The following is a 23,109-nucleotide window of genomic DNA, read 5'->3' on the forward strand; positions in this document are numbered from 1 at the left end:
GGATTTCCCTCCCCCCCCCCCCCCCCTTCTTCCCGGAATAACGGGAGACCAACGAGAGTGCGCGCAAGGACTCGTTACATCGACGATCGATCGTGATTCCTCCAAGAGAGAGAAAGCTTCCTCGCTTCATCCACCTTCTCGGATATCGTCTACTCTTGCTACCGGTAACTCGTCTACATAACTCCCTTTGAATGAACAAACTTACTTACGCTAAATGGTCACTACGTAAGTAGCGGGTAACTATGAAACTGAAGCGAGAGAAAGAAGGCATATTCTTCCGGTTAATCGCGACGTTAAAGCTCGCGCGTCGTCTCTCACTCGAACGCGTACATGGTATTCTGTAGAGGTGGAAGCGGCTCGGGATGGAGTCGAAAGAAAAGTGCATGTCTACAAAACTCAATGCTCGATCCATCAAGTTGGACAATACGATCTTTCCGAGCTCACGTATCACTTTTAATCTCGTTTTTCTCTCGCGCGACGATTCTGCTAACATTTATTAACAACGTAACCGAGTACTAAACGTGGAAACAACTCGCTTCCCGACGTATTCTAATTTCGAACAAGAGATTCACCGTTTTACTTTCTATTAAAAGAGAAGGCAGAAGACGTGGAAACGGAAGAAAATTCAATCACCCGTAGAATCACGCGTCGTTGAATAGCAGAAATTCTCAGAACAATATCCCATCGATTCTTCCTTTATCTTATTTTTTTTAAAGAATAATCTGCACTTCGCTTGAGAATTTCACGTAGAATACTGAAACGGAAATATGTTAGTTCAGTAACGATGACTCGGACACGGAGAATTCTAATGGCACGTTTCGGAACTGAACTTGCGCGTGACAGTAGAAACTACAGAAAGTGCCGGATAACACGTGCAACAACAATAAACGCTCGACTAACTTCGCCCTACCGATCACGCTGTGTATCGTTGCGTTCATAATCCACCGACGTTGTTCGATTTACACACACTTGGCGAGCGCTATTTCGATCTTCAATTCGCGACTGTGCTGGTCGAGATCATCGCGATCGAATGTTTCTCAGAAAATCCTCCCGTTATCCGTGGTAAAGATAAAAGGAGAGAATCTTTCATGGGAGATTTGCGAGCGTCACGGGGATGCGGGTTGAAGATCGCTCGGGGAAACGCTCGCCGTTTTCGCGTCAGAGCAACGCATCGCTAATTACCGCGATAACACACATATAAATCCTCTGATAACATATTTATTCTTTTACCCGTCTCACGAAAAAACTTCAGACTTAGACGCGCGCTACGACGAACGTTTCTCGTCGCTCGGGGATCGAAACAGCGGTCGCGCAGCGAGCCTCGAGTTTTATGGACGGCTGAAGAGAAAAACGGTTCAAGCTTTTCCGGCTCCGACCGACCACGCTATCACAAATCATTCGAAAAGCGCATAATCTCCCTCTCTCTCTCTCTCTCTCTTTCACTCTCTCACATACATACATACATACATGCACACGCGCGCACACACACACACACGCACACTCTTCCTCTCTCTTTCTCCTCTATGTATACGTATATAATATACTCCGCGCGATTTCGTTAATTACTTTCATCGTCGAACGAATCCTCTATTCAACACTCCTATAGTATAAGAAGTACTATAACAATTTCCGCCGACGGAGGGACCGCGGCGTCTCCCTCGAAGAACTCCGCATTTAACACATACGTGGAATCGATGTGCATTCTGTACCATTCTTTTTTCTTATTCCTCTTCTTTTCGAAGGAGGGACGGGAAGGGTGGTGGGTGAAGCAGGAAGAAAAGGGAAAGGGAGGGAGAAGGAGTGGTGTACATTAAGAGACGTTCAGGGAGCGAATGGAATCGTGGATTACAGTGCAGCTTGTTGAAATCATGTCGTCGGCGCGTTCGAGGAAGGCGTCGTGTCGGTGCGCCAGATTGAGCTGCCCGAATGGCTGATCGTAGTGATCTAGAAGAAAAAGAAAGGCACGGTTCGACGGTTAAAGTTCACTTATCGTTCGACTAGCAACGCGGCGTCACTGCGAACGAGAGAATCTAGCGTTTATCCTCGAGTCGGTTTACGAGTGCCCGGCACTTGCAACAATTCGGCTCACACTGTTTCACGTGGCGAAGCTACTTGTCCGATGTGCTAACAGTTGTCGCGGCTCCACAACTGCTAACCACCTGGTAATCACTCGGAGGATCCCGGAGTTGAGACTAGTTCGTTAATTCTGGACATTCTGATCGGGTCGTCTCGGGAGAGAGATAGAGAAAAGAACAGTCTTCTATTCCGTTCTTCAATGTGTTGTAACGCGAAAGATTCAAGGGGACGAACGTACCGATTGGCCGAAACGCGACTCTAATCGTCGGCATCGCCGTGAAAAAGTGGTGGTCGCGCTGCTTTCGCAGATATTGTTACCTTATTGTCGTGTCCGATCAATGGCGTTTCCGCCGTGATCTCGTCGCTGGGACGATTCATGTACGGGTGTGGTGGTGGCACGTAAATCGGTTTAGAATGACTGGCAACTTGCGCGTAAATCGTCGGCTCCTGGATCGGTTGTCTGCGCGTCAAAGTCGACATGGGCAGCAGCTGGGGCCGCTGGATGCTGGAGATTTGCACGGGCTGGTAGCAATTTAGAGGTATCCGCCGGTTTCCCCTGAGCGTTAACTCGGCGTACGTTAGCTCGGATCCCTGCTGAGAGTACAATATTACTTCCTGGATCGACTCGCTATTGTTAAATACACGCCTCTCTGATCAATTTGTAACGAATGTATTATGTAAGGTCGCGTTCATTCTCAATGAGATCGAACGATCGGCTGATTACGGTTATAGAGGAAAAAATACATTTCGCTATGGATTATTAGAATTAATTAGAGGAAATGATGCCTGGGTCACCTCATAAATAATATTGTGTTTCTAGATCAATATATAAAATATTAATATTAATATCAAATATTAATACTTGCATTTACTTTTACGCTCGATTTAGACTACAGAGGGAATAGATATTGCTTTAAAAAAAAGATCGTGTACACATGTCGACTAAACAAGATATCTATGTTTGTTCAAAGTAAGATAAAAAATGACATTAGTTATGAGATGACCCGATATCTGGGAGGATTAATCATGGACACGCAAAATGTTCTTGCACGAGACCAAAATTCGGTGCATTGAAATTGCTGAACTTGCCGCGAGATCGATACGCCGCAGACACGGAGAGACACGCCTAAATGCGATTTGTTGCGTTTGAATGTTACGAACAAGAGTACACTTGTGCACACGAGATCGTTTGTACCTGCACGACGTGTGAAAATCTGTAATCGCCGAAATTATATCGGTTTCGCGCCACTCGTCAACGCGTATTGTTCCGAGCTGAATGCAATCAATGTGGATTGTTGTATAAATATAAACTTTTGATCAATTACATAAAAATTCATTGGATAAAAAAAAGTATATTCGCATGCCTCATCTTTTATAGAATAAATTTGCACAGGTGATCGAAAAATATATTGTAGAACGCGTGTGTCCTGAACATACCGGAATATGTTATTATATTGTTTTTGTTTGAATCGTCACACACACACATACATCGGATAAGAGCGCGCTGTTGCAATTTTATCAGCCATATACAAATTAATTATGCAATACAGCGGGGAGGAACGGAGTTAGCTCGGGAATGAATAATGGCAGAAATTACGGTTTGATCTGTGAGAGCTTACGTTGTTTGCGCCCGTGAAGGTATTTGCGTCCGGGCGTTGCTGCTGCAGCACATATCGCGGTGATGCTCCTTTGCATAGTTCCGCGTATGAATTTTCTACAATGGGATAAAGCGAAGATTTCACGTTGTTGCTTGTCACGCCAGTAAATTCATGTATCTCATGCATATGTCACGCACAGCCGTGTCAACCGGAAATAAACCGTACACTAATCGCAAATCGCGAGTTGTTCGGTATCGACGACTGTGTCCGACACTCGCGAAGTTAGAAACATCCTCGGGAAGCAAACTTGGACCAATTGTTAACCGATCACGAGGAAACTCGTGTTTTAACAATACTTAAAGTAAGGCTGGCAACAAGGCTTGAACAATACTGACTTTCGGATTGAAGCCGCCTTCTTCGCGAACATTACAGTAGACTTCATCAAGGAAAGGAGCAATTTGATACTGATAACGAAAAAAATCCACAGAAATATGATTTCAGCCCCAGCCAAGCCAAATTCAGCATTCCTCCACATTGAGGATTGAACAATGTTGAAAACAATCGTTCAACAATGAGCCAAGATTTCCGACCAATAATTAGCTTAATGACATACCGCCGTTGCTGATAATCGGGAGAGTGCATTCATCGCAAGAGGGAAAAGAATCCCAGTGACATAGAGGAAGAAAGAATTGCCTGGTATATCAGGAGCGATCGAGTTAACGAGGGACAGGGAATGCGCGATTTGTCTTACGCGGAAGGGGCGGGGAGCGCGGCATGCGTTTATTATGCAGCCGAAGAGAAAGGAGAAAGCACAGAGGAGAGATCGAGGAGCATGCTGTGCGAGGCGGAGTGACAGGTTCTCGCCTACCATTTGCATGCGGTATTATGTCGGGATCCTTCTCGAAGCTCTCGATGCTATCGGCGTTGAGGGGCAAGGTCGCCGATTTGTCACGCGGGGACGAGGCGCCGGTTCCCGACGCCGCCAGGTTCGCCATGCCGCCGTCGTCATGAGAGTCCTTGTCCTCCTGAGATCGGGGTCGATAGCGCAGCTTGACAGCCATCACGATCACGAAGATCACCAGGAGCAACCCCGCTGCGGCTCCCACCACGGCGCCCAGCAGCGGACCCGACAGCGACAACATGACTGGTGTTAGGGCTGCAAGTTGTATACAATTGTTTCCAGGCGATTACGCAGAAAGGAGGGTACGTGAGAGAGAGAAAGAAACAGAGAGAGAGAGAGAGAGAGAGAGAGAGAGAGAGAGAGAAGAAAGAAAAGAAAGACAACATAGAACATGGCGAAATTTGTGCTCGCGATCTGTTCGACAGCAATACACCGCTTCTTCGATTGTTACAACAACGAGAAACATCTATTATTGTTTAGTGGAGAGGCGCTGGCAAGATCGTAAGTTTGTAACGTTCGGATAAGATATCGCAGCCTGTAGACGCGCGGGATTCCTTGCGATTCTTTTTCCTTGCGACGGAGAAGAGAAGGAGTATCGTCGCGACGAACGAATACAGTTTTCTCCTCGCTTTTATATCTTTGGCTTAGAGATATTTTTTTAAATTAAGACCAGATTGAGGAAATATTTCGCTCGAGAAGTGCTTTTTATGAGATACATTCTGCGCCGTGAGAAATGACAATTTCTTGGCGACAATTGGATAAATTATTTCACAGCCGCGCTGTCTTAGGACGCTGTCGTGTATTAGGACGCAAAGAAAAAAAAAAAGAGAGGGAAAAAGAAAAATGACGAGTGGCTGTCCGTACAAATGGCCGAATTCTCAGAGAAAGTCGCAAATGGGCAGTGACTTTTCGGGTTATATCGGGAACCGAGCCATATTCGGGAGGAAGCAACGCAGTTATCTCATATGTCGTTATACTCAAATTACCACAATAACTCTCGAGCGTGCAACCTTTTCTTCGGGGTCCTGCGATTTATTGACCCTTGACTCGCGACTTTACTTTTTTTTCCGTCGATCTATACTCCCCGCAAGCGGAAGGAATACAGGAGGATTCGTAATGCTGCCAATCGTGTGACGCAAGCACGAACGTGAGCATTTTGTAGCTGTATACGTATTGACAGATAACATATTTAGCGACAGAAATTAAATAAAAGTGTAGATGCAATAAAGGTCGAGAGTTCTTCGTATTTTCCGTGAGGCCCGATTTTTCCTACAAATACGAGAGAAAACATTGCTACGTTCTATTAGACATGAAAAATAAGATTTATAGTTTCCTGAAGAAGCAAGACAACGTGCTAACAAAGAGATTTACGCGCAAATGTGATAAAGAGGGGAATCACTTTGCCGCATTACGACTCGAGCGTTCCCTCGCCAATGTCGTTTCGATTATGGGTAAAACATTTCCGATCTGAAAAGCGGATTTTCTGCCCCTTTTGTACGATCCTTTCATATCTTTACGGACGGAGCACTGAGTTTTGTTTACACCTCGCGAGTACTTTGAGCGCGACTGACCGAATCGGGGAAAATCGCCTTGCGAAATTGTTCACGACAGATCAGAGATTGTACACGTGAAAGACATGATTGATTTTTTTCTCTGAGAATGAAAGAGAAAGAATCGTCTCGCGCTGGTCTCTTCGCGCTGACGACAAATAAATGTACACGACGACTAATATTTCGTTATCATGTTCATGGAAAAAGTATGTCGCGATACCAGCTCGTAAAAATAAAAATAACGAAAGGAGAAAAGAGAAAATAAAAAAATATGCGCGTCTCGCGTGTCGAGAATATTCATGAGCGTGCGAGTGTCGCGCGCAAATTTATGAATTTAAATTATGACAAATTATAACGATCGCGCGAACTGATGCATGCGCTCGACGAAGGACATTATCTTTAACAAGGAAAAATATTACTGTAGGAAAAGAGAATGTATATTCAGTATCTGGACCTTCGTTCCACCGTATCGTGCTCATTGATTAATTTTCTTTTATTAATATCTCAATAAATATCATAGTAAAAAGAAAAAAAAGAGTTTACAGAATGGTGCAGGATTTTTCTTTATTCATTTCCGTAAGTTCTATCTGCACACGAGCACCAAAACTCAAATATTCTGCATAATTAATGGATACATATGAAACATATTTTGTCTTTTTATAATTTTTTTATTATATATTTTTCCAATGGCGTTGGGAATATATGCAGAATGTCTAATACAACGCATGCTAACGCTCGTGTATGGACAGAACTCATGAAATTGAACAAGAAAGTCCTCCAACATTTACAAATAACCACGATAATTATTCCTTTACTTTGATTCACAGTGATGTTATTAATCACATCGCTGCTGCGATAGATGAAACAAAGAAAGGAATCTGCACAATCCGATCGCGAATGAAAGAGGTTGCGTGTTGCTCGTGTTTGCTTTAATCGATCGCGACACTTGATTCTTCCAAATAGAAGAGCAATAGAAAAGCGACATAGACGGAGTGCACGCCAAAGAGATTGCTTTTGATTTCACGTCGTTACGTCAACTTAGCGAGTTAGAGCTATTTAAGTCCGCGGCATGACGTCAGGCTTTAGCTCGGCGTCAAACCGAGCATGCCGACCTATATCCTCCTCTTATAGAATGATATGACCACGTGGCTGCAACGAACACGTGAGCGAAGCTTGTCTGGTAGATATGATGAGTCGCGATGTTTAATCTTAAGACTGTCAACTTTACAATATCTTCGAGACTCTCCTCAATCTCTGAAAAGTTCTTCCTGAAACTAGTTTTTTATCGTGGTATTTTGAAGTAATATAAATGTGTTAATAGCGTGAAATGGAAATATATATATATATATATATATATATATATATATATATATATATAACATTATGTATAAATAACATGCATAGAAGACATTTCAAAAATTGAAGAAAGACCCGCAGGGTCTTATGAAGGTGACGATCCTGAAGCCAAGCGCCACGATAGTAAGCTAGAGCGGTCATGTGATTTGGGCCGCGAAGTGAGGACAGCTGTGTCCGCTGCGTGTCATCACGTAGGTGCGAGATAATGCTTTCCAGAATAGCATCGTGGAATGCGGCTATTGTTTTCACCACGCGTCGTGTCGCGACCTCACACTGCGCGAAAGGGTTAGCGCCGACAGACCGAATGCGCGGATCGATACAAACGTCAATAACTCCACTTGTAGACGTCGTAGCGACTTGAAACGAAAGCCGTTGGAAAGGAAAAAATATCACGCTTTCGATAAACGTGTAGTCGTCCTTCCGCGAAATAAGGATCATGCTGCGTAATCATGTTCATACGAAAATATATCGGTTTTTTGTCTGTGTTAAAGTGTGGACATTAATCTACGCTAAAAATCAGTGGGAAACCTTAATTTGAATTTGTAGTGAGAAGCGCCAGTTTTCTTTTCTCAACGAGCACGATTTAAAGGAAAAGCAAAATAATAATAATAAGACCTCTGATTCAAATATACAGAATGTCTGGGTTTAACGCTCGGACACTTCACTTCAGACACTTTGTATAGAGACAGAGAAGCAAGTTGTTTTGTCTTCTAAAAAAGAAAAAAAAAACAAAACGAGCGACGACGTTATACCCGCGTTTTCGTCCGTGCGAGTTCTCTCGCTGCATTCTTTGTCGCGAGGATCTTATGGACAGTCCGTGCGCGACTCTTTATTCGCATGCAATTAAAATCCGCGGAAAGTGTAGTGCCCGCAACATAAATCCAACTCGGAAGCGAAAGCGCCATGCCGCAAGCGCAGCGTCCTAGAAGCGTCCTGAGCATTTCTGATATGTTAAGAGCAAGCGTATACACGCGCGTGTACGTGCGCCATGTATACCGGTGTACATACGTATCTACAGTTTGGTCCGTAAAAAGTAGTCGTAAAAAGTGTAACGCTTTTCTTGGTTGCGGCGACGCGATCGTAAAGATAGCTTCGTTTGAATCCCTACGCGATGGCACTCCTGAGGTTTATCGCAACCTACGCGATTACGGGGCGCAGTAAAAATTTATAACAGTCTTGTTGTCTCGCAGAAATAATTATTTCATTATTGCGTCACACACTTCGTCGTATCGCTGCGCTCTGGTCCGTTAAAATTCACGGCAAATCTCGTCAATCGATTCTTCTTCCGCGCTTACACTTGGCGTTTTCGTGCAGATTCGTTTACATCGATATTTATTAGAACAATTAGATCTATCAACGATCAGATCAGAACAAAAGGTCTTTTCCTGGTCTCAATGCTTCTCACGTGATCGAATCTCGAGTCAATTATCAACGTATGCAAAATATTAATTCTCTCGTCGTCGTTTTTATTTTTCATACTTTGCTTGTGATTTTCCGCTTTACAAACTTACGGCGATCTCCAGTCGCCCGTGTTTGTAATGTCATTATCACGAAATAAAACTCGGGTGAAATATCGTTTGAACTTTCCGCGAATTAACGAGCGGGCGTATTTGCCGGGCGGACAAATTCCCTGTTCTCGCCGGACGTGAAGGAGGGACCGGGAGATAAAGGACATTGCGCGGCGAACGTCATTTCAGCGCGAGAGGCACAAAAGTCGCGGTTCTTTGTCATAAAAATATAATCCTCGCAAATATCTGCAGTCGACGAGTGTTTGCGCAGATCATAGGTCATGCAACCGCATTAGCAATGAATTTGGGATTCAAATGCACTCTATTCCGAACTCTCTACTGCGGTGCTCAAATTCGGGGCTAATCAAAACCCACTTATATTCGCGAACTCTGTTAAACGAATGCCTCTTCGCTAGCTCGTTCCCTCCGCTTTCTCTCCTTCTACCTCTCTCCTCCTCTCTGTCTCCCTATTTCTCTTTCTCTCTCTCTCTCTCTCCTCGTCCCACCTAAGATGATATTAATAAAGCCAGCGCTCGCGCGCGCGTCAACATTCGCGAACATCAAACTAAGCTAATGACGATTTGAATTCATGTTCCTTGCGTACGTGCATAGAAAATGTATTTTGTCGAGCCAAGCGCGAATCTCGGATATATTTTCTTATGTGAATGGAGCTTCGACATATATACAGCAGACGGGGTTATATATAAATGGCAGAGAGAAAGGGAGAGAGAGAGAGAGAGAGAAAGAGAGAGAATGTGGAGTTTTTACGAGTTCATCTGTATCGAAGCGATACGAAAGAGGGAAGAAAAGAAAGAGACATCGAGACAGCACTAAGAAATATAATAAAGACAGTAAAATCAATACGATACTTTCGGTCGGGAATTGTGCTCTTTACGGAAAGATCATACGGCTTCTGTTGTTTGGGATTTTAAAACGTCATCTCCCGCTGCGGGAGAGACAAAAAGACAGAGAGAGAGAGAGAGAGATAGTGGAGGAAAAATACACGAATACAAAGAACATAGGCTTTTTCCAAGTTTAAATCGCCTCTCGATCGTGGGGATTCTCAAGAATGATCTCGTCGTTTCCGTGCGCCGCGCGCTAATGCGTCACATAAATTATAGAAATTCGCAGGGAATTAATACACGCGAGTGAGGAAACTGTACGATCCACGTGATACACGCTCGTAATGATAAATGAGGGTGGATGAGTGAATAATCGCTTCTGAGATTCATTTAAATTAGACTTGCCGGATTCATTACGGGCTGCCGAGGCTCCCTCACGGCACAGATGGATGCGGACAAATCTTTAGCGCATGACTCGAGTATCCTCGCGTGCCGTTGCGCACACGTCATTGCGTGTATACGCGTGCAGCTTCATTGTCTTCGAACTTAAGCTGCGCTTTCAGTGACCTTATCCATTAATTTACGGAGAATTAATTGAAAGCACCGCGCCCCGCCGGAAGCCTCCCTTCGTGTTACATGCTAACGCCGCCTCCTCGCAAAGTTCACCTCGTGCGGGAAGTGTAAGATTACCTGATAGTCGCGGTAGTCTGCTGTCTGTATGATTCATATCGCGAGCAAACGCCGAGCGTACATGTGAACGAGACATGAGTTCGCGGCCGTATCGCATTGACGTTAAAGAAAAACGGCAAAGTTATAAAAATATATCTGCGAAATATATCGAATAATGCATTTTCGAATTCACCGAAACATCTCGTCCGTTTAAACGTCCTACATTACCTCTCACACGCTGTTGATCGATTACACGAAAACTCAATTTCGCTAATTGAATTTGAAACTCAAGTTTTGCTAATTAAACGTTGTTGGTCAATTCGTGAAACATATCTCGTATTCCAAAAACGGTTTATTGAAAAAAAAAGGCCGGGAATAAAGGTTGAACAACGTGCAGCCGGTCAAAAATGTGTCAATTTATTAAAAAATTGGAAAAATAGTAACGTTGATTGATGGTTAAAGTAATCGATCAACGATGTGCTAATATACAGTAAAAAAAAACTGCGAAATATCTGCCGCGTAGGCAGGTTGTATCGAAAGGCACGAGATTAAATGTCAGTAAATGAAATATATTTTGCGATCGGGCACGCTAAAAAAAAACGATCTTGCAGTCATGGCGAAAATTATTCAGAGATACGAGAAATCAGCCAAAATGGGTAAATGACTAGTAAACACTACGATAACGTATATGTATAGAGACGACAGGGATGGAATTTCTATACGAACCATTTGTAAAATTTAGCAAGAAAGTCTTCCTGTGGTCTCGCCTATTCGGATTAAAGCCAGTCACACTTCTTACAAAAGTGACTACGATAGACAAAAAGACCAGCGACGGGAGACAAACGATCCTCACACTCACCTAAATTTGCTTGCAGATATTGCTTGCGAAATGCTGCTGCTGTAAATTCCACGTACCGCAGACAATTTTCTAGCAGATGCGAAAAAAAAACAGCGATAAATTTAACCGTGACATTTAGAATTCTACTTGGACCAGCAAAACGTTTCTCTCTTTTTTTTTTCGAGCGCGACGAACGTATGCGGAAAGGTCGATCTACCTTTCGGGGCGGAAGAACGAAAGAACTTCGCGCGATAACGTTTCTCGTGATGTTTCTGCGATGCACGTGTACATCACCGCGGACGATCTCGACAAGCAGGAGGATCAGGCTTGGCCGCAGAGCAATTTTGGTTGAATGCCTCTCGACACAGTTTACACGCACAAGCGGTCGCCTTAGTGGGTATCCCTTGGAAACAAGTTCTCCCGACTTTGCTCTCCCGTGTATGCGCCAACTGCTTACAGGATGCGCGCGGGTGAGTCGACTTCCGCCAAGAATACACGGCGAAACCTTCGATTAGCATATCTGCGTTGCTTATCCCCGCGTTGTGTCGTTGCGCGCATCGAAACCAGCGGCAAAAGTGCATATAATAGCATAATCGCGTAATTTAGAGGCGACTATGCATGTTTATCACGTGCGAAAGAGCGCGCGGGACGAACCGTTCGCGCAAACGATTCGTCCTACGAAAAGACCAGCGTCTTATTACACAGAAATATATAACGTAAAAGAGAACGTGCTTTCTAATCTATATAACACATATACAACACATATATAATGTACACATACACAGAGAAAGAGAGACAGGCTGATGCGCACTTCAAATAGCGAATGACGTGGGAAAAATTAACAACGCAACACAATTTGCGCGAGGGAAGTTTGCTGAAAGTTCGTACGGGGGAAACGAAATACACAATGGCAGGCTGCGGGGAGCTTCAGCGGGGTCGTAGTATCTACCAGTCCAATCCAGAGAAAACAGGCGGAATCTGTCTCTCTCGCTCGCTCACCACGAGCATGAGCGTGAAGCGTAACGCAGACTATGGATTTACGTCAACACGAGTCTGGCGCATGCAGATTGACCGTATCGTACAAACGATGTAACAATATTACGCGAGTCAATCGCGGGATTCCCCGGTGATTGCCTTTAATCCGATAGTTCCGGCTCCTCGATGGACAGAAAAACCTCGAGAGTATGGGTCGTGTGTGCGCGGGGTAAATATGCAAATTTCGAGATAGTACCTCTGTGATGAATTTGCGGAGGCGCCGACACGTCAGACGGCCGGCGTCGCCGCCGCCGCCGCCGATTGAGCGTTTTCATCGCGCGAACGATAAAACAGATGACGTGGATTACTGCTACTATCACTGCTATTCTACTGCTGATGTTGCTGCTGTTACCATTCCTATCCGTTGACAGTCGCAGGCGACTGCAAGTGGAATACACAGACCGGCGCACAACAGCTTTAACACGCAAGTGCAATTAGCTTACTGCTACTTTCTGATCGTAAACAATCTATTTCTGAACATTAACGCAAAGATCACTCTGCTTGGACATATCGCTCCCGCGCTTGCTCAAATGATAAATAAAGAATTAATTAATCAGTAATGTGAACGATTAAAAAATCCTAATAATTTAATTGCATGACATGCTAAGGCTGTTGCGTAGCGTTGGGGATCAATTGACGGAAATTTTTCTCGACTGAAATAATTGGCAAGTCAATAAAGATTAATCAGTCGTCACGTATGCAATCACAGATAATTTAATCGACTGATGAAATTAATTATTAATCACTCTACACTGTATACAATCAATCAAATTAAAGTTTGATTAATCATTAAGTCCATCACTCGAACAAATTATTCGTGATTATATATGACGATTGATCAGTTTCGATTATTTTGTTTTGCCGATTACTGCACAGTTAACGAGAATTTTTATCAATTAACGTTCAACATTGCTGTCGTGTCGGTCTGTGTAAAAAATAAATAAAAAAATATTTATCATGCGTGTTCTCAAGCTTGATGTTTCAACCGTCTACTTCCCATCTTATATTCTGTATATACCATCGTGTTCGAACTCGTTAGCCGAGTTTTATGCCGATCACGATAGCGTTGGGTTCTTACTCACGGGATATGTGAGTAGTTTGCATGGTACGTGATAAGTAGAGTATACAGATAGAGAAAGAGAGAGAGAAAGACAGAGAGAAAGAGAGAGGGACAGCCAGTGGTACGTCAAACGGCATAACTCACAAGCATGGAAATTGGAATAAATAAATGACTATCCGGGATACACACGCGTGAACACACCGAGTCGCGGGCACACGCGTCGTCGTCTGGTCGCGAAATCATGTCGCGTGTCAACACGCGACGACATCACCCTCCGAAACGTACGTAACAATCCCGACCAAGAGGCAACTCGAAGACACACACAACATGAAAACACGCACAATACACACAAAGGAGCGAAGAAAGAACTGACACATCGATCCTCTCGTGGCTCGCTCGACAACGACGACGATTTATCGCTCGTCGCTGCCGTGACGAGCGCGCCGTTAATTCCTCGCGCGAGAAGTACCGTCGACGACGTTCGTTGGGACAACGACAGGCCGGGTTGGCGAGGGTGGCGGGGGCGGACGGGCGGGTAGGCTGGCGGGTTGGTAGGGACGATCCATTGTGTATCTCTGGGCCCTACCTGGGTATCGCTGGTGCTCCTGGGTATTACCCTCCCGAGCAAAGTGCAGGCTGTGCAGGACCGTGGCGTCGCTCATCGCCTGCGCCGTCATGATCCTGAGAGACAGCACCAGGCCGGACTGGCTCCTCTCGGCCGGCAGATTCGTCACCTCGAGCATGCTCGGCGTCAGGCTCGTCGCGGACGCCAACAGCCGCCTGGTGTCGGCGTCGAAGACCTGCAGTACGTAGGTGGCGGTGTTTTCGTCGAAGTACTCGCTCTCGGCGCAGCTCACCCGCACGGTCGTCCGGCTCTCCTCCCGGATCGTGCAATTCTCCGGCGAGGGTGGTTGCGCCAGCATTTCACCTGCTACCGGAAGTGGCACAACACACCAGCCTCAGCCTTCGTCTATTGACTCGAGAGCGCGAGTGGATGGCGAACTTGGCGCGAGTGTCGGACGGGGGCAGGCCGGGGGTTAGTTTCGACGGAGCGAGAGTTGCTTTACGAGTGGAGTCAAGGAGTTGGGGGAGCAGCGGCAGTTAAGGGTGGCGGGCAGTAATCGGTACCGAATGCGATGTATGCCGAGTAAATATGAGAAAGTTACGATTGGCCAATAGCGATGTTCGCGGGTAGCTCGTTTTGAGTAACGAACTCTGTGATAATTGGACGAGCTCCTGGTCTGTAACTCGCGGGAAATCGACACTACTCGAGCGGAAATACTCGGTCTCACGTAGATCTCACGGAGAGTTAAGAGATTCGGAATAGGACGCTTCCTGGGGCAGAAGAGTGCGAGAACTTTCCGTCGAGCAGTAGTTTGCAAGCGTTTGCCTTCCGCGAGAGTGTCGCGAATTTCACGACTGAACGAATTCACGTCAATTTTTGCGTGATTTTCAATAAAAAAAATGTGCGGTTGCGGGGCTCTGCTCGAGAAGCGTTTAACAGAAGGCGCTTTCAAAATAAACGCGTCCGGACACACGATGTTATATGCTATAATGTACACTAGAATTAATTGATGTGTTTAACGATCGCGCGCGAATATAACGGGAGTTGCGCTCGAGAACGTCCATATGTTTCGCGACATTCCAATCAGCTGGGGACCGAAACATCTGCTGGTGACGCATTAATCGTTTTTCAAAATTTCGCCTCGGGTTTGCACAGGTTAGCATTTCGTCACGGGTTTGTCCATGGAACGGTGGAATTGACCGACCAAGCGCGAGCATGTATCGGCGGTGTTTCGCTCGTAATAATTATTATACGGCGGTCCATCGAGGAATCATCAAGACACGAATCGAAGCTCGACCGGCCGTGATATCGGCCGCCATAAACGCGTCCTCGCTCGTTTTCGCGAGCTTGATGGTGTGCGATCTCCTCGAGAGAGAGAGAGAGCTCGATCACGCCGATGGATTTCCATGAAATGTGCCAATCGTTCGTCACGCTGCGTACCGACGTATTTTAATGCGAAACGTCAAAATACAATCGATACCTGCCAGTCATCGAGCGGGACGAGCCAATCCGCGCGCGCGTATTTTCGTCATTTTTATCGCCTCGGAAGCTGCTACTACTCGGCAGTAGTGGCGTGTGCGATCTTCCGACAGAGACTATAACTTTCGCGTCGCGCGAGCGAAGTGTATTTTATGGAGCGTGTCCTCGAGAAATGGAGATAAGCAAAAAAGTATGATCCGCGTGGTTAACGGTAAATCGTTTCGCTGTAAACAGCCTCCGGTCGTCAATGGTTAAAAACGAGAGAGACTGCGCTCCGAAACGTCGTCACTGCAAATCGAAGTGTATGATTTTTACAGTGTGTAATTTTCGGCTGAAGCTCTTTTCACACGTTTTCTCCGGGACTTGAATCGCGCACTGAGAGAACGAATGATTGATCCAATTAATATTATAATAGTTTTCCACACCATGTTTCTTGTAGTAAAATAGTGGTGGTAACATGCATATAGGCTTATTATCATTAAAATTATAGAATAATTTAATTAAAAAATAGTTTTTTTCATTATTTAATTTATATTAATTATTTCTCTGTGTAATAATAGCTACAAATATATCAAATGTTTTTTCAGTGCGCTATTCAGCACGTTTAAGACGTGTAAATTATAACTGAATATGTTTCAACGTGTCAAATAATGTGACTTAAAGCGGCAAAAAACGGTAATGTAAAAAGAAGTTCAGCCAAAATAACATACTTAGATTTACAGTGTACGATCTACTCGTATACGATGAAAAGATGGACTTTCGAAGAAGATTTGATTATTTTGATATCTCGACTCGTTTTTTGAATATTGCAGTTTTAGATGTATTGAAATTAAATGATATCCTAATCGCATTGCGAATTCATCACTTCGTCGGATTTTCGGTTTTTTTTTATTAATGGTAACAGACGTGCTATGTTCAATTAAAATAACAATTCTTGTTGTTCACCTTTTTGCCAGCTTTCGTGTAATTTTTAGATAGAGTTATTTTTTCAGATAATTGTGTTTAATCTTTTATCTGTAAATGGAATCAAAGGATCCGATTCACTCAAAAAAATGTTCTGTTGGTCCAAGTAGAATTTTAAATATCACGGTTAAAATTTATCACTGTTTTTTGTATCTGCTAATGATAATAAATTGATGACAAATTGTCTATAATACGTAGAATTTACAGCAGCAGCATTTTAGCGATATCTATCAGCAAATTTAGATGGGTGTGAGAATTATACGTTTTCTTTTGTCTCTCTCGTTGTTGATTTTCTTTGTCTACCAGTTTTTATAAATGTGATTGATTTTAATCTGGATCGGTGCCACAGAGATACTTTCTTGCCAAATTTCACAAAGAGATTCGGATAGAAATTTTGCCTCTATCATCTATATTGATTAAATAGAAAACATGCAATATCGCAATATTTATTTGTCATTTATCCATTTTAGTTGATTTCCCATATCCAGATAATTTTCGCTATAACCGCAAGACCATTTTCCTGAGTGGACGAATTTGTGAGAGCCTCTCACAAATAAGGAGTATATTTTTCGAGACACGTTCCGGAAACATCGCAGTCCTTTCGCACGAAATAATATCGCGAAATATGAAGATGAAGAAATCACGTTGCCCTCGATATACTTTTTTTTCCGCGTGTCTTTTTTCGCGCGAACGACCGTACGACTATCTCGCCGAGTCTTGTTAGTTTTCGGGTAACGGCAGACGCGAATATAAATTGGACGTACGTAGCGTAAGGAACGGCGATTTGTAACGAAGGGAGGCCAGCTGACGCGAAATGCGAAAGGCCTTTTATAGTCTGGTTTACCCCATCTCGATCCACCGCGCCGCCGGCCGCAGTAGAGCGGATAAACGACGACGTCCACGTCGACGGCTTCCGCAGCCGCCACCTATTAGCCGCGCATTATTAACGCGCGTACGCCGCTTAACGTCCGTCTACGTGCAGCCACGGGTTAATCGTGAGCAATTAGTTAGAAGAATGCGCCAGAACAGACTGGGGTTGCCGGCGCTAAATTAGGCCGAGAATTTTGTTTAATGGGGTTACAACGTGAAGCTACTACCGAAAGTGTATCTCCGCGACACGCGGGTGAATTTCGAGACGCGGAATTTGCAACTCGATTCTGATAAATTGCGAGGAGCGAAGTCCTCGTACGTTTCTGCACTCGTAGCGCGAGAAGAACAGGTTCTACTCCGCAAAGAACGCGTTTCGTCTCGTATTTAATCGATCCACTCGATATTGGTCATCAGGGAATCGCTCGGGTTAATTATCGCGCGTAAAGAGACCCGAGAGGACACTGCCCCCTCGCTGACTATGTAAATTGAACGCTCGTCCCGATAAATAATTATCGGCGGGTACTAAGTTCTCGGATCAGCGTTGCGCATTGATCGAGTAAAGTTTTCCTTGAGTAAAATAATCAACAAATCATTAATCGAAATTAATTAATCGTCATATATGTGAAATCACAAATTATTTCATCGGTCGATGAAGTTAATTACTAATCCAAATTTCATGTGACCGCTTTTACACTCATGGATAATTAATTTTCCCAATCGATTAAATTATTCGTTACTACACATGTACGACGACTGATTAATTTTGATTATTGATCTGCGGGATTGAAGAATCGAGCTGAGTTGCCGACCGTTTTAGCGAAAGAAAATTTTAATCAATTAATGCTCAACACTGTTTTGAATAAACAAGGAACTTGTGTACTGAGAGAAGAGATATCGAAAAAGTGGCAAATATTAATAATTATTCGGTGGGTACTATTAATCTATATTTGCTAATATTAACATTAAATATTTTTTAGATAAAAATATGTATATTTTCTCAAAACCTTTACAAACCTTTTCAGAAAAACAATTGTTTCTACTTAAATAAAAGAATTTCAATTGAAGCTAAGCATGTTATTAATACCCACCAAAGAAATATTTACAATTTCTTTTAAATATATTCTCTCATAGTGTAACAAAAGTTTCTCCGCTAAAGAAAGAATCACAGAGTCACGCTACGACGTGACCTTACATTTACCTTACCGGGATGCGGCCTGTGTTAGTGTTGGTGCGTGCAATTGCTATTAACTCTGTTCGCTTTTATCGGTCACATCGATACTGGCCATCGCCGATGGACAGAGCGACGGAAATAGTCGAGTGAGTACGAGACGGTCATTGACGACGAGCGATCATGCGTCGCCTGCGGGTGTGTCGGCATATGCATCTAATCACATCTTGCAAGTACCGCATGTCTGCTACCACTTTGATGCAGTCCTCTACACGAAACTCTAACACGTTTACAGCTCCACATGACACACGTGTGCTTGATCGCTCAGATATAAAGAGATAATGGACACACCATGACTCGCTGAAGTAGCCGCGGATTTCACGGTCGGATTCAATATCATCGTAACTCGCAAAGCAATTTCCTCTCTCTCTCGCATGCACCTTGCGTGCGTCCTTAAAACGTCGCGTTCTATTTTCACGCGTTATTGGAGAGTCCGTGATAGTCCAAATATTTTTCTCTCGTTAGTTCATCTCGATTAAAACGTGGCGCGACACTCTTTCCGCGCGAACGACTCGTAACTTGGTTGCAAATAAATCGATCATCGTAGCACGTATTTCGAATAGAAATATAATTCAGCTCTTCTATCGCGAAAAGGGACATAGAAATTACCTCAGGGCAGGTTATTAATTCAGATTTCGCTCGGGATTTACTACTGTTCGCGGCAATGTTAGTATGCATTTGCTAGTACGTTTCGCTAAAATCCTTGTTTATTCGTCTCAAAATGGGATTTGTATTCATTGGGCTATTCTACGGAAGAAAAGGTCGGAAGGAAGGGTCGGAAGAAAAGGCCGGAAGAAAAGGCCGTTGGTAACAGGGCGAAGTCAAACGTTGCTGCGATATCGCCAACGACTTTACGTGAACGCGTATTTGTATCGTTAACGTTACTTAAACGTCCCACGTCTCTTTTCTCAAATATCTTTGTTCGGTTGTTCGACAATTAATCAAATAAATGAGATAAATTTCGTCGAAAGAAACGGAGGATAAAGAAACGGAGAGAGATAAAGAAAGAGAAAGTGGGAAAGAGAGAGAGACAGATAGAGATAGATAGATAGATAGAGAGAGAGAGGGAGGAAGGCAGGGAAATGAAACTCCATTATAAACTTACGACTGATTTAAACTTTTCTATATACATCCTGTAGCGCTGTTTGTCTAACTTTCCGCGCGGTAATGAGAAATATCTGGCGTAAACCGCGCGGATGATCTCGCGCAAATCGGCACAAACACACGCGCTATTATTACTACACGGGCGTAATTTACTCGCGAACTTTCTCGCGCGGCCCGCTCAAAAAAGGGGCCCCAATCGAGTTACGATGTTATTGCTCGAGAGGATCAGCGTGTTTCACACGAGCTCTACGATGCAAGGCCGTGCAGCGTGGCGAACAGTGCTCAAAATATTAGATCGATTCATAAGTAATATCCCCCTGTCGTCTGCGAGCGCGACGACGCTTCCTCCTTTATATTCCGCTTCCCGTTTATATTCCTCGGGCGCATTTACGACGCGCGGCAGAGCGTCGTTTTACGCTGCACCGGGCGAAGTATAACCGCCGATATTGTTATGGTATTGACACAGTCGGAACTTAAGAGCCACTCGATAAACTACACCCACCACTCGCCGAACTACGGCGAGTTTATTAGGTCGAGATTGAGAGAACTTCCCCGGCTGGGCGAGTAATGCAGTAATTACGAAATACGATAACGAGCTATTTACGCGATGTTTCAAACTGCGCGACATTAGCGAGCATCTCCAATAAAATCGCGCGCGCATACGGCTGAACGCAGTTTTGAGGACTCGAGGTTGTGCGAAAATCGTCACGCAATAAATGTCCGGGAGGAGCACTCAAATCGGCCATTGATACGCGAGATCGTTATTGAAATTGTTCGAGAATTGCGACATCTTTCGAGTCGCGACATTTCATACCGCATTAAGCGCGCCGTTTTATTATTACCGTTATTGCGCCCTGTTATCTTTATTAAAATTACAGTCTAACCAGCACTCGGATCGTAACACGCAACTCGTAACTCCTTTGAAAGTTTCTCTCCGGGAAGTTCTCTCCGTCCAATAAGCTCGTCGTTTCGCGCACGGGGACGCGTCGCGCCGCTCGCATCGTCCTCGAGATTTACTTATGAATCGTTCGGTAAATCGTGGACGACGACGTGGCTGTCACCGCGGGTCGTTCGTCGGTCATTCTCAACGTGTCGTGTCTCGATTCTGTGGCCCGGGCTACTCACCTGTTCGTCTCTCAGGGAGATTCAGAGTGGTGGCGCGAAAGTGCACGGTCTCGCTGCGACCTTTGGCGTTGGTGGAGTAAATAGAAACTTCGTAGGTGCTGCCGGGGTCCAGATTGTTGACAGAGAAGGTCGGCAGCTTGCTTGTCTGGTTGTAGACAGTCGTGGTGGAGGAGGAGGCGGCGGCAGCGGCGGCGCCGGCGGTAGCGGAAGACCCGCCGCTCTTGCCGGGCCCGATCTCGCGGTCCACCTGCATCGTGAACTTTTGCGGCAGCCCGCCGTCGAAGCCCTCGATGCACTCCACGTAGATCGAGTCGGTCGTTTGGTTCAATAAGGAGCAGTTGTGCGGCGTGTCCGGCCGGCCTGTGTTGGACAGGCGCGGGCGAGCGCCCGCGCGCGATTAGTGCCGGGCATTTCGCAGACGCGCGCTTCGAACAATTAGTCTCTCGCGGATTTCGAGATCGAGCCTCTCAAATCGCCTGTCGACCCTCACACTCCCGGAAGCGCATTCGACGAGTCCGAATTGTTCGTCCCCTCTCGCGCGACTCACTCGAGTCTTACGCGCGGCGATCGAGGACTCGGTTCGTCGATCGCCGCAGAGTTATGTCGGATATATCAACAAATGATTAATTGGCGAGTACAATAGGTGTTCTACGATACCGCGGGGAACATCTGTAATAATGAGGTCGAACGTTGGAACTGGCACCGCGATGTGAGCAGATTAATTACGGAAATTGTGCGCGATTTAAAGACGGGATTCGCTCATCTCTCGAGGAACAGTCCTTTCCTCGGTCCTGTGGCTTGTACACGTGTGCAAACTCGAAGTGCCAGTGCCTGGATATTAATAACACCTAATTCTAGACACTCTTATTGGTTTGGTCGTTAGGACTTCGGCCATCTTCATTAATGATGTCAGGCCAGAGTCCAGGCCAAACGTATGCCTGAAATTCTTACGGAGTACGCCGAAATCAGAGATTATACCGACGAAATGACACTTGCGATCGATTGAGCACACATTTGCAAAATATTCCTTCCCTCTAGCAATCAACAAATAGCCGTAAAATTCACGTGATAAGATCATGAGAGGTAGGCTAAACAAAAGGATCACGTTAGTTTTACTTATTGATTTGATTTTTTAGGCTTTCGCGGTGTCCATGTATATTAGATTTGATTTCCGGGCTTGAGCCGCGTGGATTCATCTTTGTTTGATTCCACTTTTTACTTATTGATTGTTAGAACAAGGGAAAAGTTTTAGAAATATTTATATATTCAAGAGTCACTCCATGGACACATTCTCTTATCTCGCTGAAGAATTCGCTGAAGAATTTTGGGCACGTGCGTGTTCTCGATTCTGACGTCATTAAATGAGAATTCTACGGCGAAGGACCAGGAGAGCCTTAAGTACGAATATTGAAATTTCAATATAGAGAATACATATGTATATTCTACGTTAAAAGTTTAAATATTCGTATTTGAGCAAACAACCGAAGCAAGAAGAACGTCCAGAGTCAGGCACCAATGTCATTAGAATCCAGGCATTGGTACCTTTACCTCGACTCGTTACCTCAAAAAGCACACGTTCCAAGTATCGTTCTGTAAAATCACCGCGGCACGACGTGGCACGGTTACTTCGGGGTAGCTGAAGATCCCGAAAACCGCCGCTGCTGACAGAGCGAATTGTCTTGCGCGTGCTCTTCCCCGAGAAACGTCGAGATTTGATCGTCCTTCATCAGCCGATACGAGTTTAGTTAGATTTCCGTTTCCGCTCGAACGACTACCACGGCGCTCAAATCGTTAATATCCCTTTTACGGAGCGTTCACTTTAACGGCGGTTTTTATTGCGCGTTTCGCTAGTTTAGTGCCAAGCGGAGCACTAAAATGCGTTTGTCACGTATTGATGCGTCCGCCCACGACCCGGCACCGACCTTCATAAACGCGCGGGGGGAATCTTCCGCCGCGGGAAACAGATTTTGCCGCGATGCGTAAGAGTGCTCGCGCGTCCTTAACCCGGCCGATCGTGAATTCTTGCGCCGGCAGCGGCGATAAAAATGCGCGGCGATATCCTCCCCTCCAATATTTCGCCGACATTTGCGGACACTGTGCGTGGCGTTTCCGTTCCGCTAAATTAAACCGCGTTAAACCGAACTGCAGAATGTAAAACAGAAAGAAAAAAAAGAAAAAACAAGTCGGAAAAACAAGTTTGCAATTTGGCGAAGTACAGTGGCGCGTAATTGAAATTGTAACGAACGCGATACCTTGCGATACACAATGTGCGCGGTCGAGTTGAAATTTTCAAGAGTACATATTCGCGGAGTTACGTTATGTGTCTTGCGGGAGGGGGGGGG

General features: G+C 44.8%; 1 protein-coding gene across 7 annotated transcripts in view; it reads right to left on the reverse strand.

The window, feature by feature from the left end:
* Positions 1 to 6: 6 nt before the first annotated feature.
* Positions 7 to 23,109, reverse strand: part of LOC116846545 (nephrin-like) — a 331,343-nt gene continuing 308,240 nt past the window's right edge. For 3 of the 7 annotated variants that reach the window (XM_032820521.1, XM_032820543.1, XM_032820551.1), the window contains 6 exons: positions 20,768 to 21,127; positions 14,020 to 14,364; positions 4,543 to 4,830; positions 3,696 to 3,790; positions 2,395 to 2,670; positions 7 to 1,944 (listed from right to left, as the gene is read on the reverse strand). In XM_032820521.1, coding sequence (XP_032676412.1) covers positions 1,867 to 1,944; positions 2,395 to 2,670; positions 3,696 to 3,790; positions 4,543 to 4,830; positions 14,020 to 14,364; positions 20,768 to 21,127 — 1,442 coding nt within the window. In that variant the 3' untranslated portion in view covers positions 7 to 1,866. The remainder of the gene's footprint in view (positions 1,945 to 2,394; positions 2,671 to 3,695; positions 3,791 to 4,542; positions 4,831 to 14,019; positions 14,365 to 20,767; positions 21,128 to 23,109) is intronic. The other 4 variants (XM_032820537.1, XM_032820530.1, XM_032820571.1 and 1 more) reach the window with 4 other exon arrangements.

Source organism: Odontomachus brunneus, unplaced genomic scaffold, assembly GCF_010583005.1.
Source record: "Odontomachus brunneus isolate Ranch 3 - 2012 unplaced genomic scaffold, Obru_v1 Obru_scaffold_004, whole genome shotgun sequence".
Classification (NCBI taxonomy): Eukaryota; Metazoa; Arthropoda; class Insecta; order Hymenoptera; family Formicidae; genus Odontomachus; species Odontomachus brunneus.